The following is a 14676-nucleotide window of genomic DNA, read 5'->3' as shown; positions in this document are numbered from 1 at the left end:
CATGGCATTGTTGCTCCATTTCAAAATGATAAAATTACCGGTAGCAACATGCGCCACATTTCAAGTTTAAATTTATCGGCCGCGCAAATAAGCCGCACCCCAACTTTTCGAGTTTGAAATTTGAATAAAAAGTGCGGCTTATATTCGGACCAATACGGTAGATCTAGATGCCCCTAGATGGATGGAAAGTTACGATGTATCGTTCCAAAAGCGTCAGTTATCAGACCCTACGCATTACTTTGGTGACAGGAGAAGAAGGCATTCAAATTATAACAGAGCCATACAAAACTGTAATTAGCCTACTAAGGGACGTGAAATAAGGATTTGGCGTTCACCATAGTTACTGTATTGGCTTTTAATGTCCCTCGTGACTAAGCATTCTGTTTGCAAGTCCTCAAAGTCGCTGCTGTACAAAAATGAAAGAAAGTGATCTACCTAGTGACGAGATAAGGGAGCGAACTTTAACATGAGTACCGCGATTCACTTTTGTCTAATCGCCCAGATGAAGCCGTGTCCTGGATAAGGTGCCAGCTCGAACGTGTCGCTCCTCTCTGCCTATCAGTCATGAAGTACTGCTCGCACGTAAGTACAGCTGATTACCTGTACACACTACAAGCCAATGTTTGAATACTGTTCTCTTGCATTCTTTCCGGGTCTCAATACATCGAGGAACTTGCAGAAAAGAAACCCGTGCGAAACATTATTGTTCTCTCGAGGCATCGTCAACCTCAGTCTTGGTTCTTTTTCTTTTTAGCCTATTGGCCCATATTTCCTCGTTTACGTCGTGTTAAGTCGCGTCAGTATTATGTTGAACATGTTCAGTTTTCAAACCGTTTTAATTTTCAACTTCGCAGACTTAGAGAATGCGTTTAACTAGTTCTTCGTTTTCTCTGATTAGCTAGTACTTGGAAAACCGATAATCAGTCGGTGAAGGTACAGTTTTATATTATAGAGTAAATAGCGTTGTAAAAGATTAGAAAATTTAGATTAAAGTTTTTTTTTATTTTTATTTTATTGGGTTATTTTACGACGCTGTATCAATATCTAGGTTATTTAGCGCCTGAATGAAATGAAGGTGATAATGCCGGTGAAATGAGTCCGGGGTCCAGCACCGAAAGATACCCAGCATTTACTCTTATTGGGTTGAGGGAAAACCCCGGAAAAAACCTCAACCAGGTAACTTGCCCCGACCGGGATTCGAACCCGGGTCACCTGGTTTCGCGGCCAGACGCGCTGACCGTTACTCCACAGGTGTGGACTAGATTAAAGTTATTAGGTAATAATGAAGAATAGAAAGAAAATATTTGTGAGAGAAATAGGAAGATATATTTAATAGTTAAAGGAGTATTGAAAGAGACTGTATTATAGCAAGACATAGTATTAAGAACGGCATAAAGAAAGGATTACTTACTTACTTACTTACAAATGGCTTTTAAGGAACCCGGAGGTTCATTGCCGCCCTCAATAAAGAAAGGATTAGGCATAAAAATTATATGTCAAGTGCAGGAGAGGAGAGTTATTTGTAACGTATTTTATAATAACAGGGAATAAAAGTATTAGGCATGAGTCACCGCTGTGGATTAACGGTTAGCACGTATGACCGTGGAACTAGCCGGCCAGGGTTCAAATCCTGGTTGGACAAGTTACTTGGTTGAGGTTTTGTCCAGAATTTTTCCTCAACATATAAAGAGCAACCCTGGACTCATTTCGCTGGCATTATTACCTTCATGTCATTTAGACGCTAGATAATCATAGTTGATAAAGCGTCGTAAAATAACCAACTAAAAAAATGAAATAAAAGTATTAGGTATGAATTTAAGAATAAAAAGCGTTCCGCAAGTAATTGTATATGTAATAAATGTAATAGTGGCACCATATACAAGATTGTGAGGTCCACATTAAATGAATGAATTTGAAAATATTTGTTTTGCTATATTATCCTATCCAAAAATTATAATATTGTCAATAATCTTTAAGTTCATAATGTAAGACAAATCATAGACAAATTTAGTCAAAATCAACATCGAAACGAAGATGAATGACTAGTTTTATTTTTTATTAATTTATTTTATATGGTAGTAAGAACTATTGTAATACACACCTGGGAGTCTAGGCATCGCTCGGTAAATGGGAGACTCAGAGGATACAATTTTCTATTTTCCTATGTATTGCAACACTAGTTCTTTGCCGCAGTCGTGGTCATGGTAGCGAAATTCGTTTTCCAGAACCAGCTATAACGGTTGGAGGATCATCATGCTCACCACACCCCCGTTTTGGTTAGTGTTATCATTTACCTCTGCTGAGACATGTGGACGGGCCTTGACTCTTCATGGACTATCGCCCTATGAATTATTATTATTGTTATTATTACTCTTATTATTATTGCAATACTATGTCAAAATCATCAAGATTAACACGAATCAGAATCAGAAAACTTTATGCCCTGTGGCTGTTCTACTGCGTTGTTGAAGCCCTCCACAAGCAGTTGAAAATTGTGGCGAAGGGGCGCGGTCGAGGGGTTAAACGTTAAACTTAGGTATGACAAAGGAAGCTTTTAATAGAAAAAGGAGCATCTTCTGCGGGCCTATGGAAAAAGAACTAAGGAAGAGAGTAATGAGGTATTTTGTGTGGAGTGTTGAATTGGTCAGAAACATGGACATTACGACGAAGTGAAAAGAAGCATTTGCTCTTTATAGATTGAGGGAAAACTCCATAAAAAAACCTGAACCAGGTAACTTTTCACTACCATGATCTGAACCCCGGGCCCGCTAGTTCCACGTGCTAACCGTTACTCCATAGCGGTGGACAGCATCATCTTACATTCTGTCAGTTGCTGTTGGAGATGTTCAAATTCGTCTGCAGTCTGTAGGGCCTGCTACGATTTCACTTTTTCAAACTTTGTAAAATATGGAATTATTTTTGCCGGAATATTATCTTATTTTGTGTCTGTGAGTCTGTTTTTACATTCCACTCATTTATTTCATGGAATTTTCCTCCTTAATATCATTTATATCTCTTTGCTTCGTAACCTCTGAAATTTTTATTTTCCAGCTTTGGTTTGTTACGTTCTCATCTGTGATGCTGTTTCTAAGAATTAGATTTATACATTACGAGATTGAGTTTCTGCAGCATTTATGCCATGGTTGGTTGAATAATAGCTTTATACATTCTGACTTTGTTGTCTGCCGTCTTGTTTTTATTTCGTCACATTATATTACTTACATAGTCTTCGTACTACACAGGCTATCATATCTTTGTTCTCTCAAAATTAAACTTTTCACTTACTTTTGGAGATTTCACTTGAGTAGATTGCTCCAAAATAGACAAATAATTACAGTGGTGGTGGTGGTGGTGGTGGTGGTGGTGGTGGTGGTGGTGGTGGTGGTGGTGGTGGTGGTGGTGGTGGTGGTGGTATCCACATGCAGTATCTTGGGGCACTTAGTCCAAATGATAGCGCACTATTATTATTATCATTATTATTATTATTATTATTATTATTATTATTATTATTATTATTATTAGGCTATTTATAAGCTACATGCAAATTTGTTTCTTGTACAGTGTTATGGATTGCGTGGGGTGCGCAGTCGGCTATTTATTGACTTAGTTTTTGAACGCTGACAGTTTAGAACTTTAGAGAATATTGTTACGATTAGATTAAAAATGAAACATTACAATTGAATAGCTTTCTTCCAAAACGAGTTAAGTCCATAAATATTAAAAAAAGGCGTTTTGCTGTGTTTGTAGTATTATTTGCAATCGTCAGATATCTGCTGTATGTTTTCCTCGAAACTCGCTTCCACGAAGTAAATATTGAGGCAGAAATATGACGATTTCATGCAAAACAAATGTTTCCGCATTTGTGCAGGAAACAGAAGTCTTTTTTCACCTTCATATTTGTTCAGGAAATAGAAATCTTCGTGCATACGCATTTGTTCGGAAACAGCTGACTCAGTATGAAGATGGCCAGTCAAGACATCGAAAACGACGGAGGTTTTCATAGTGACAAATCGAATGTTGTAAATGGAGCTCGGAAGTTCGTGACCTAAAAATCACAGGAAAATGACCTACAAAATGATCTTAAATTTCTGGAAATATGAGCTTAAAATAAAAAAAAACATGATTTTTATAGTAAAATACAAACAAAATAATAATAATAATATAATTCCGTTTGTGTAAAATACATTCTCACCAAACTCAGTCACTAACTGTCGCGAAAAACTTTCTCTGCTCTGTTTTTCTTTCGACATTTTTACGTCTTTACTTGTGTGATACAGTGTACTAACTGAGGGTACTGCGACTGCAATATTTGTACTGTTGCGTTGAATGTGGGAAAGTATGTAAAGCCTTGGTTTTTCTGAACCGACGCATGCGAGGTACGAAGTGTGAGGTCCGCCTCGCACAAATCCGGACTAAACAAAAGATAGTGAGTGGTTTCTGTAACTGCGAGGTGCGAGGTCTGCGTACCTCGCAGTTATATAACCACTCACTATCTCTCGTGTAGTCCGGATTTATGCGAGACGGGCTTCACACCTCGCAACTCGCATGCGTCGGTTCAGAAAAACCAAGGCTTAACACAAGTGATCAGGAGTCAAGACATGCAAGGAAAATTCTTGTAAGACGAAATCGAATTGCGAAAGCAATCTGCAGTAGGTTCTCGAATATAGACTACGAGTACACCGTAAAAAAAAGTCCGTTGACAAGCAGAAAAGAGTAAAAATGGAACAAAAATAGAGAATTTCCTAAAAAATGACAAATAGACAATAAAATACCGAAAAATTCAAAATAAAAGTAGGCTGTAATAGTTCGTGTTGAAGTGAAACGAGTTTGTATTGCATCCTGCATTGTATGTGAAGTCTCAGAGAAAAGATGATATTTCATCAACTTTCGAGCCTTAGTTATATGCGAAATTGAGACTGGTGATTCGAATAAAATTATCGGCTAGAAGATATTATACAGGAGACAGCAAGCGAGTACGTGGTGTGTCAAATTATCATGTTTACATGGTTCCGCGTACAGCTAGAAGTTTCGCCCTGTTACTGTCAGATGTTCGCCGTTGACCCTAGGACAGTAGGTAGAATCTTGTTGCTTGCATGTCGAGGTGTCTGATAAGTTTGTGTAAATGTAAGGTATAAGCAGGGGCAGGTATTTAAGGAGATTAATTTTATCATTTGTGTTTTTTAATATTGGTGTCGGCGGAGATTGTTGGAGATTGATTTGTACTCTTGGCGAAGATTAATGGAAATTTTGGAAAATACAATATTTTTTTAAATTCTAGTATTAACTCAGTATGAATATTACTTTCCAAATAATTAACATTAAAGGTTTGTTGGATTCTGGCAAAGGTGCGGTATGGCCAGTAGACAATATATTTTGTTGGATTGAGACTGTATTTTACACACATTCATTAAAACGGAAAAAAAACTTGCAGCCCCCAAATTAACATTTTCAAATTATTAGTGAAAAGTTGAATTCTCCGTCTTTTGAGTTCACTAACGTAATCAGAACACCTGTAGTGTTCTTGGATATATAACAAATTCAAGTGAAAAAAAAATCTGAAAAAGCTCAGAATATGAAATTCGCTATAAAACGACGCAATAGTAATAATTCGCGAATGTGTTCGTATTTCGCTATTAGAACTCTATTTCGCGATTTGTCATGATTGTTTTATCTACATAATATTAATCAGAATCACTTAATTCGTAAAGATTAGTAAAAATCTCTTGTGGTTCTATTATGTCGTGATTTTCGCAGATCTCCATAAATATGCGAGTCTGGGTATAAGTTTGAAAGACATACATATTTTGTACTGTTCTTGGGATTTTGGTCAATAAAAAATATCACACAGAATTTGTATTAATTTAGTTCTTTAGAAATGGTCCTACTTAAAAAGTAGATTAAGCCGAAGATTTATTATTTTACCTATGCTGAAAACACATATTTGTGTACAGCAATGAGAAACCATTAGAAAATATCCAGCATAAATCGAAACAGTAGTCACAGTTTTTTGCCCTTCCTGTCAAATTACTGAAAATGTACTTAACTCGTTTTGGGAGAAAGCTCTTCCATAATTCTGCAATGCTTGGGAAAAGTGGCATACGTCAGTTTCCACAAACATTTTTTATTAATTTATTGACAACTTACGGAACATCTGCTCGCTTGGGAAAAGACACATACTGTAAGTACAGTATTTCTCGCATTACAATAATTCATACAGAAGAAAATCAAATCGACATAAATCAGTTCCTTCTCCTGTAAAATTAACATTTTTGATTTGTGGCACTTTTCCCGAGCACTACAGAATTGTACTGTAACAACTCTGACAAAAGGGAAACTAGAATATAAAATATGAATTTTTTCTGAAGTTCATTTACAACATGAATATGTTTACCATGAATTGTACAGTGTCTAAAGGACTTACAGGTCTAGCATGGAGAAAAGTGTCTCATTCGCAAATGGATTGTGTGGTGTCAACTTGTATTGCGGTAATCGCGTACATTCAGTTCGGTAACACTCTTCTGTCCGATACTGGTCGCTTCGTGTACTACTGTACTGTATATAGCTAAATTACAATAATAGTACCGATACGATATGCATTTTCTTCCACCGACTGTTACGAATCAAATAAGTTGTAAACTTGAATAATTTCAAGGAAAAAATTGTTCCGGGGCCGGATATCGACCCCGGGACCTTTGGCTGAACGCTCCAACGCTCTACTACCCAGGAACTCCACCCTACACTGTCTCAATTTTTCCTTTTATGTCCACATAACTCGAGTGGGCTGACAAGACGCCAGAGACTCACATCCAGTGCATATAACTCTGTGTGACTTGAAATTGTGGGCACTCGATGTGGATTTCTAGCGTCTTGTCAGCTCACTCGAGTTATGTGGACATAAAAGGAAAAATTGAGACAGTGTTGGGTGGAGATCCTGGGTAGTAAAGCGTTGGTGCGTTCAGCCAAAGGTCCCGGGATCGATACTCGGCCCCGGAACAATTTTTCCCTTGAAATTATTCAAGTCTGCTTCACATGGAGCTTTACCTGAAAGCTAGATTTGCACGTTGTATTGTAAACTCTTTGCTAGTGACTTTACAATGTTGAATCAGTTACATTGGTCAGTATGTAAATAATTCCTCCTAATTGCAGTAGAACCTGGGTTCTATATAACCTAGTTATACGTACTTCTGGTTTGTACGTAATTATGCACAAAACCTGGCAAAATTGCATTTAATTACATACGAATTAATTGATCTAATATCTTAGATTTCTTGTAAAACCTTCAAACCATTCATATAATTTTGTACGGACTGGTCTACCACAACGTTTTTTTTATCTGTCACGAAAATGGTGTCTTCAGATATTTTTTAAGTTTCCACAACAAATTGCGAGGTCCATATCTAAATACACTTTGAGTTTTAAATCTTCTCAGTGCTCTGGAACAGTGCCTGTTACGTTCATAGTAAGATTGAATAAGACCAATTCGCATTTGTAGAGGCGAAATCATTATTTTCGTAGTATGAATTTGCAAATATATATATATATATATATATATATATATATATATATATATATATATACACACATATATATTTGTATGTTTCAAGTAACATATCAATATTATAAGCTGTGAAAAGTGATACAAAATTCGTAACGTGATAAAAGTTTAATAATTGTTACAAAACTCGTTAAATGTAAAATTAAGAAGTTTATTTCACCTTCTTGTCACTTTTTTTATTTCCCCCTTTTTTATTAACGGAATCCGAAGTATTGCACGAAAAACTCTACATCTGTTTTGCCTTTTTCTGGAGATTGAATCCAACCAATGCATCCCAGCGGATTTAGTCGATGAATGAAATACACTTTGATAAATTTCCTTTATTTTAAAAGCTCGTCTAGCCACCGGCGTAGCTCAGGCGGTAGCGCGTTTGCCTGCTGATTCGGAGTTGCGCTTAGGTGTGGATTCGATTCCCGCTTGGGCTGATTACCTGATTGAGTTGTTTCCGAAGCTTTCCTCAACCGTAAGGCGAATGTCAGGTAATCTCTGGCGAATCCTCGGCCTCATCTCGCCAAATACTCGTACCATCTCGCTATCAGCAATTCCATCGACGTTAAATAACCCAGTAGTTGATACAGCGTCGTTAAATATCCAAGTAAATAAAAGCCCGTCCACAAATATGAAATTGGTGCACGTTTGAAGGGACATTTTGAGATGGCTGTCCTCAAGCGTGAAGGGACATTCTTGAAATGGCTGCCCTCATTAGCCTGGCATCTGTATGTTATGCGGGCCTGCATTACAGCTCGCCCGCGTCTCCAAGTACCGTTCGATAAATTATCGCCGTCATGCGATAGGTATGCCATCTAGGGTCATAAGCGTGCTAACAGCATTGGGCCACTTACATTTCGCCGATGAACGAAGAGTAGATGTTGTAATCATCAGCGATAAAGACTGATTGCAAAAAAAGTTGCGAGTGTTTACTTGTTTCATGAAGTACAATGAAAGTACTGTTACACAATAAGTCGATTTCAAGGTTTCCATGGAAATATACGTTCAAAATATCCGTGATAATTCTGATACAATTTTATTCGATTCCTTTTCGGCTACAAACGTGTAGTTTCTCGGTACCTTCTTTGAACGGCTTCTTGGCTCTTGGCTTCTAGGTTGTACTCATTATCACTAGAGTTCCACACTGTGTTTCAGAAATAAGTACAGCATTTTTTTAGGAATGATAGGATGGATCTAGGCCAGCGGTGACCAAAACTCGAGCTGCAGTGATTAAATGCGACAGACAGCCTATGAAGTAAGGAGACGGAGGAAAGGTACTTAGCATGAAAACTACAACCAGTGGTGGTTCCTGTATTAACATCTTGATCACTTCCGCGGATAAAAATCTCAAGCTTTGCTGTATCAATAATGTCACTGCTGTCATCAAGAGCCAGTGAATAATATACGATATTTCTTGCTTCTTCTTTTAACTTTCGTCTTGAATATAATCAGGAATTTCCTAAATTCTTCTCTCGATACGTGGTAGAGAAATTCGTAGTTTTTCAAATTTAAAAACTTCTTATGGACAAGTTATTTAAACTATTTTAATCATTACTCTTTTGAGAAATTCTGTTGTATTAAAAGGCTTTAGAGCATGAGATATTTCAAGCCCCATTAGGTAGCTGACTTCCTTACGTTTATTTAAGTCCACACCTGTGGAGTAACGGTCAGCGCGTCTGGCTGCGAAACCAGGTGGCCCGGGTTCGAATCCCGGTCGGGACAAGTTACCTGCTGGTTGAGGTTTTTTCCGGGGGTTTCCCTCAACCCAATGCGAGCAAATGTTGGGTAACTTTCGGTGCTGGATCCCGGACTTATTTTACCGGCATTATCACCTTCATATCATTCAGACGCTAAATAACCTAGATGTTGATACAGCGTCGTAAAATAACCCAATAAAATAAAAAATAAAAAAAAAGTTTATTTATCTCATCTTTCTCATCTTGGTTATGATTTAAGACATGTCAATTCCTGGCGCTTAACATTTCCTTGGCACATAATATTGAATCAGTTTTTCTACAATATTATTATTAAATGAATCACTAAGAAATAGTTACCTTCGTCTAAAGATTAAGAAGATTAAAATTGAGATAAAAGCTCATAATTTTATCCTTCTAGGTAGAAGATCTGAAAATATCAATATTCATGCACATACAGGAGAATTATAGAAACACATACTTAGTGGTCAGTAATAATAATAATAATAATAATAATAATAATAATAATAATAATAATTTATTCAGCGTGGTAATTAATGTTTCTATATACTCCTAATTGTACCGTTCAGCAAAGTAAACATATTACATTTTGTCCAGCAGAACAACAAAAAAGTTCTCCTTCTCATTCTTTACGAAACCATCCCTTACTGCTTGTAGAGACAGAGTTTGTAGAGCGACATGATACCGCCACTGCTTGCCTTAAGTACGTGAATGAAACACACAGCAATGTATAGGAAACTCTTCGTACCCTTTGAATGTCTGTGATTACACGATGTAATCACGACACCCGCTTTGGTCACCGCTGATCTAGGCGATCATTTTAAGGATAGGAACACGGTAGGCCTATCCCTTATGAATCATTTTGGCGGTATGTGACGCCAAAATTTTCATTGCTTAACGTTGAGGATATGCAGTCTGTGGTGATGCGGTATGTGATTGTGGAAAGAAGGAGGGAACAATACGGAAGAATTTTAAAAATAATATTGTAGTGGTATGGGGTTCTAATCAGAGAATGTCTCAAAAAGAGAAGACAGTAAAGATGAAAAATTAGTTTTCATTCAAATTTACTGAAGAGTATCTCACCAGGCCTATAATAGTTCAAAGTGTCCCGAGATTACCTTGATTACACAACTCAGATCGTCGAACCACGGATCATTGGACATTGAAGAACACTTCATGTGCTTGATCTCGGACATCATCTGCAGCAGCGGCAGTTAATGCTACTAATTATCCATGTGTCCCCGCAAATAAAATCAAGTGGTGAGAGATCGTATGTACAAATGTTTTACGATAGTTGATTAAGATAGGAGCAAGTCCAGAACTCATCTGTAGAGGCGAGTAACACAACATGAAACGAGAAGTCAGCTGATAAAGTGCTGAACACCACGTCTTCGAAAAGTGGCTTACCAGTATAAACCAACGAAAATGTACTCTAAGTGCACTGTCTGCTGCCTAATCATCAGGTAGATAGACGGCAATTTGGCGTTGCACAGTGCCAAATTTACTTGTCGGGGACGCTAAAATTATTGCTTAGACCCAACCACTCTTCTCTAAAAAAAAAAATCTATAATTAGGTCTGTTTCTGAAACACTCTGTATGAAAAACACCGGCATAGCTTAGGGCAGTGGTCGCCAGCACTCGCTGAAATGAGAAAATAGTAAGCAGAATCGTCCCGTGTGCCCCGTCGTGCAGCAGGAAGAGGTAGAGAGCATAGCCGCTAGCAGCTACGAGTGCACCATAGTGCAGTGTGTTCTCCGCGGGTAAGTGATGCTAGCCCCAGAATGCTCTGTGCTGATGACCGCTGGCTTAGGGGAAACAAGCTGATCTCTAACTCGAGATTGTTCTTCGGGTGATTACCTGGTTGGCTTCATTTTCCCGGGAATGTCCTCAACTGTAAAGCAACTGTAGGCTATCTGTTGTGTCTTCGGATGTAAGGATGAAGGATACGAGAGTTTGTGAAGATCTGACTCTTCATGTAGAAATATCAAGTATAGTTTGCAATGAAAGACCTTCCCTGGGATAGAACGTATGTATGTATGTATGTATGTATGTATGTATGTATGTATGTATGTATGTATGTATGTATGTATGTATGTATGTATGTATGTATGTATGTATGTATGTGTGTATGTATGTATGCATGCATGTATCTACGTATGCATGTACGTATGTGTAGTGCGCCTGGTGTTCTGTCTAGCCTGCAAAATATTGAGGGTCATCGCTTCAAGGTCGAACATTCGGTCGGATGCTCGACCTTGACGGATGTTCGTAGATCGGTCGAATATAAACTGGTTTAAGCCCTATTCTGCAGCTCTCTCGGTAATTTAAGTTTGACAATCTTTGTATCTGAGATTATAAAATTTATTCAGATCTACGGACATTTATTAATTGATATTATATTACTTTTTTTTTTATTTCTTGTGTTTCTTGAATCTCATAATTTTGTTCGATACAGAATTCTGAAAATTAGTTCCAAAACTTTGTTTTATTTCCTATTGCGTTTGTTCTTGTTAAATTATTAATAGCTGCCTGGCTGCAATGGCCTTCCAAGTTGTTACCTAAGACGAAACAATTACCAAGCAGTAGCGATAAAACAAAATCGACAATTTAAAACGATAATATTACAATTGGTTGAAATTGAACGGATTCTTAAACTTAATTTGTGGATATGTACATACATAAGTGAAATAGTAGCATTGAAAAAGCACAGTAAACGATAAAACTATGATAGCTATAGAATGAGATACAAGACCAAATTGATGGTGGGATCTCTTCTCCCAAGAACTTGAGAATAACTTAAATCAACAGGCCTTTAGCCTCTTTGTGATAATTAAGAAGGTTATTCTCTCTGTATCGTACTTTCAAGGCAACGTTTGAAATCTGAACATCCTGAACTTAATGAGCAATCAGATTCTAATAGATTACGTAGAATCAGACGAGACACTTGTATGAAAAGATTTGCACTATTGACGTGATGTTAGAACGAGCATCCAGGAAACGAATACAACTCTGAAACACGTGGTAACAAGTCAAGGTCGCCTCTTGGGACCTCGAAGCGACTCTCGGCAGGTACGTAATTTCATAGTGTCTAGAGTGTTGGCCCTGAATCATTTTTATTCCTTATCGTCACTTGTTAACTTCACAGATAATGCTGCCTTGGCAACAGTTGATAAGGAAACAGATATGGTCTATGCAAGACGTTTAATGCTTTTACACGATTGTTATTCAAGTGAGGTGTTTGTGTGCAGGCCGCGAAAGCGCAGATTTAAAATGCGTGCAATTTACGGCCACTCGTCACTGGTTGTTACATTTTAATGACGAACTTAAGCAATGAAGCGACTGGATCTTCTGAACAGGAACCTTCTTATTCCATAACTATTTCCATTATTTTCGCCGGCCAGTTCAGAAGGAAAATAACTCAAAATGTAAAATCTACGTAAAGATTAATTTTTTGGTCCTACAGAATACGTCTGTTACGGTACCAATTAATATTAGAGGATATCCCTTGTATAATGGCAGTTGACATTAATACAAAAATGTCAACATAGGCTACATGTCGAACTTGGGGTCAGGCCACAAAGGGAAAAACACTGTAGGAGAAGGATTCGATCCGGTGCTGTGGGTTGAACTTCGGCGTAGCTCAATGGTTAGAGCGCTTGGTACGTAGAACCAAGGATTCGGGTTCGATCCCCGGCGCCGGATCGAAATTTTATCCTCTAATATTAATCAAAATGTAAAGTTTTGAGAAATGTACATCGTAAAGTTTCATGTTGCTCTAAAAAATCCAAAGGTCGTTGAAATTACTCAAAATTCTGTCAATGATATTTTATGTGTACTATAAGTTTCAAATTAGAGTGATACTAATTGGATTTTTCTTGGCAACATTAAGTTTTAAAAATTTTAAATGCAGTTTTCTCTCAAGTTCAAATTATGAGTTGTTTCTTTTTTGAACGGGCCTGTCCATTTATTTACACCTTCCACTGTATGTCGCCAGGTTTAATTACACACAAATGATGTTAGATTTCCTTTTTTTGGAATGGGTAAGAGTTGGAACAACGAAAGCCTGCATTAACCCAGATTAGCCTACCATTGCTTATACAGGGTGTTAAAAAGGGTATCCAATATTTTAGGAGGTGATAGTATGCATCAAATCAAGAAAATAATGTCTAATAAACATGGGTCCTGCGACACATACTTTCTGAGATCTGAACACTTGTTCATAGGAGGTTCTCAATGTGACGTCCATTCATAGCAATGCATTTTTCTGCCCTACAATAGGCTACAGCAGACTACCACATAATCGTACCGTAGTTGACACTCCTGGCATGGAATACTGATGCGTCGCAAGGAATACTGAAAACAAAAGTCTGGTTGCGGATATGAGCGGGGTTCAGCAGAGATGATGTTGTGAATTTTCGTAATCAGCATGTGTAGGCTGATGAAAATCCCCATGCAGTTGAAGAAACGAGGCATCAGCACCGATTCTCAATCAACTTATGGGCAGGCGTTCTTGGTGATAGATTAATAAGGCCATACGTGCTACCACAGAGATTAACTGAGGATCGTTATCAGGACTTTCTTATTAACATATTAAAACAAATTTCAAAGAGTGCGTGATTCCTTACGCCGAAGGGCAGAGGAATGCATTGCCATGAATGGACGTCACATTGAGCACCTCCTATGAACAAGTGTTCATATCTCAGAAAGTATGTATTATTATACATTATTTTCTTGTTTTGATGCATACTAGCACCTCCTAAAATATTGGATACTTTTTTTTAACACACTGTATAGGACACTTCTGTTTTTTTACTTAAATTCTAAAAGTAGACTACCTCTCTTTCTTCATTACTCCTGTACGTAAATTAAGTAAATAATACGAAACACTCTTTAAAATTTATCCAAGCTAAACTTGTCTCTACACCAAGAAAACATCTTATCCCACAGCCGGAGACTCGTCTGTAGAGACTAGTGAGGTCCGCTGCTGTGCATTATTGCCCGTGAGTTAGGACGGGGAGAGCCCAGGTAAAATAAACTGCTGGTACTGCACACCAGGATGTTGAGGGTGCAGATAGATGCACTACTGCTCGTAGATTAGGACGGGGAGGGCCCAGGTTAAATAAACTATGATACTACACACCTGGATGTTGACGGGGCAGATAGATGCACCGCAGTGTGGGACCTATTTTGTGAATTTTGTACATGCATTACTATACTGATTTATTTTAGATTTTGCGCATTTATTATGATAATATACACTAAGATAAATATACGCAGAACATGTAGCATTATAATCAGTCAATTCATTGCGAAGTTATGTCATATTATTCTTGCATTTGAACATAAAATTTGCTATACAGTGAAAAAGTTTGGGCATATGGCGTTATACTTTTATCTTTTTATCCAAACTTTTGCATG

The 14676-nt window shown here is 37.6% G+C and overlaps 1 protein-coding gene across 3 annotated transcripts in view; it reads left to right on the top strand.

Annotated features, from left to right (window-relative positions):
* Positions 1-14676, top strand: part of LOC138710684 (monocarboxylate transporter 14) — a 594707-nt gene that overhangs the window by 329361 nt on the left and 250670 nt on the right. Inside the window, exon 1 of one of the 3 annotated variants that reach the window (XM_069841748.1) lies at positions 458-582. The exons of the other annotated variants lie outside the window; for them this stretch is intronic. Within the exon in view, the coding sequence (XP_069697849.1) occupies positions 565-582 (18 nt within the window). The 5' untranslated portion in view covers positions 458-564. Of the gene's footprint in view, positions 1-457; positions 583-14676 lie in introns of those variants that run through there. 3 annotated transcript variants of the gene reach the window in all.

The sequence above is a fragment of the Periplaneta americana genome, chromosome 12 (assembly GCF_040183065.1).
Source record: "Periplaneta americana isolate PAMFEO1 chromosome 12, P.americana_PAMFEO1_priV1, whole genome shotgun sequence".
In the NCBI taxonomy this organism is placed as follows: Eukaryota; Metazoa; Arthropoda; class Insecta; order Blattodea; family Blattidae; genus Periplaneta; species Periplaneta americana.
This window is presented reverse-complemented; position numbering and strand designations above follow the sequence as displayed.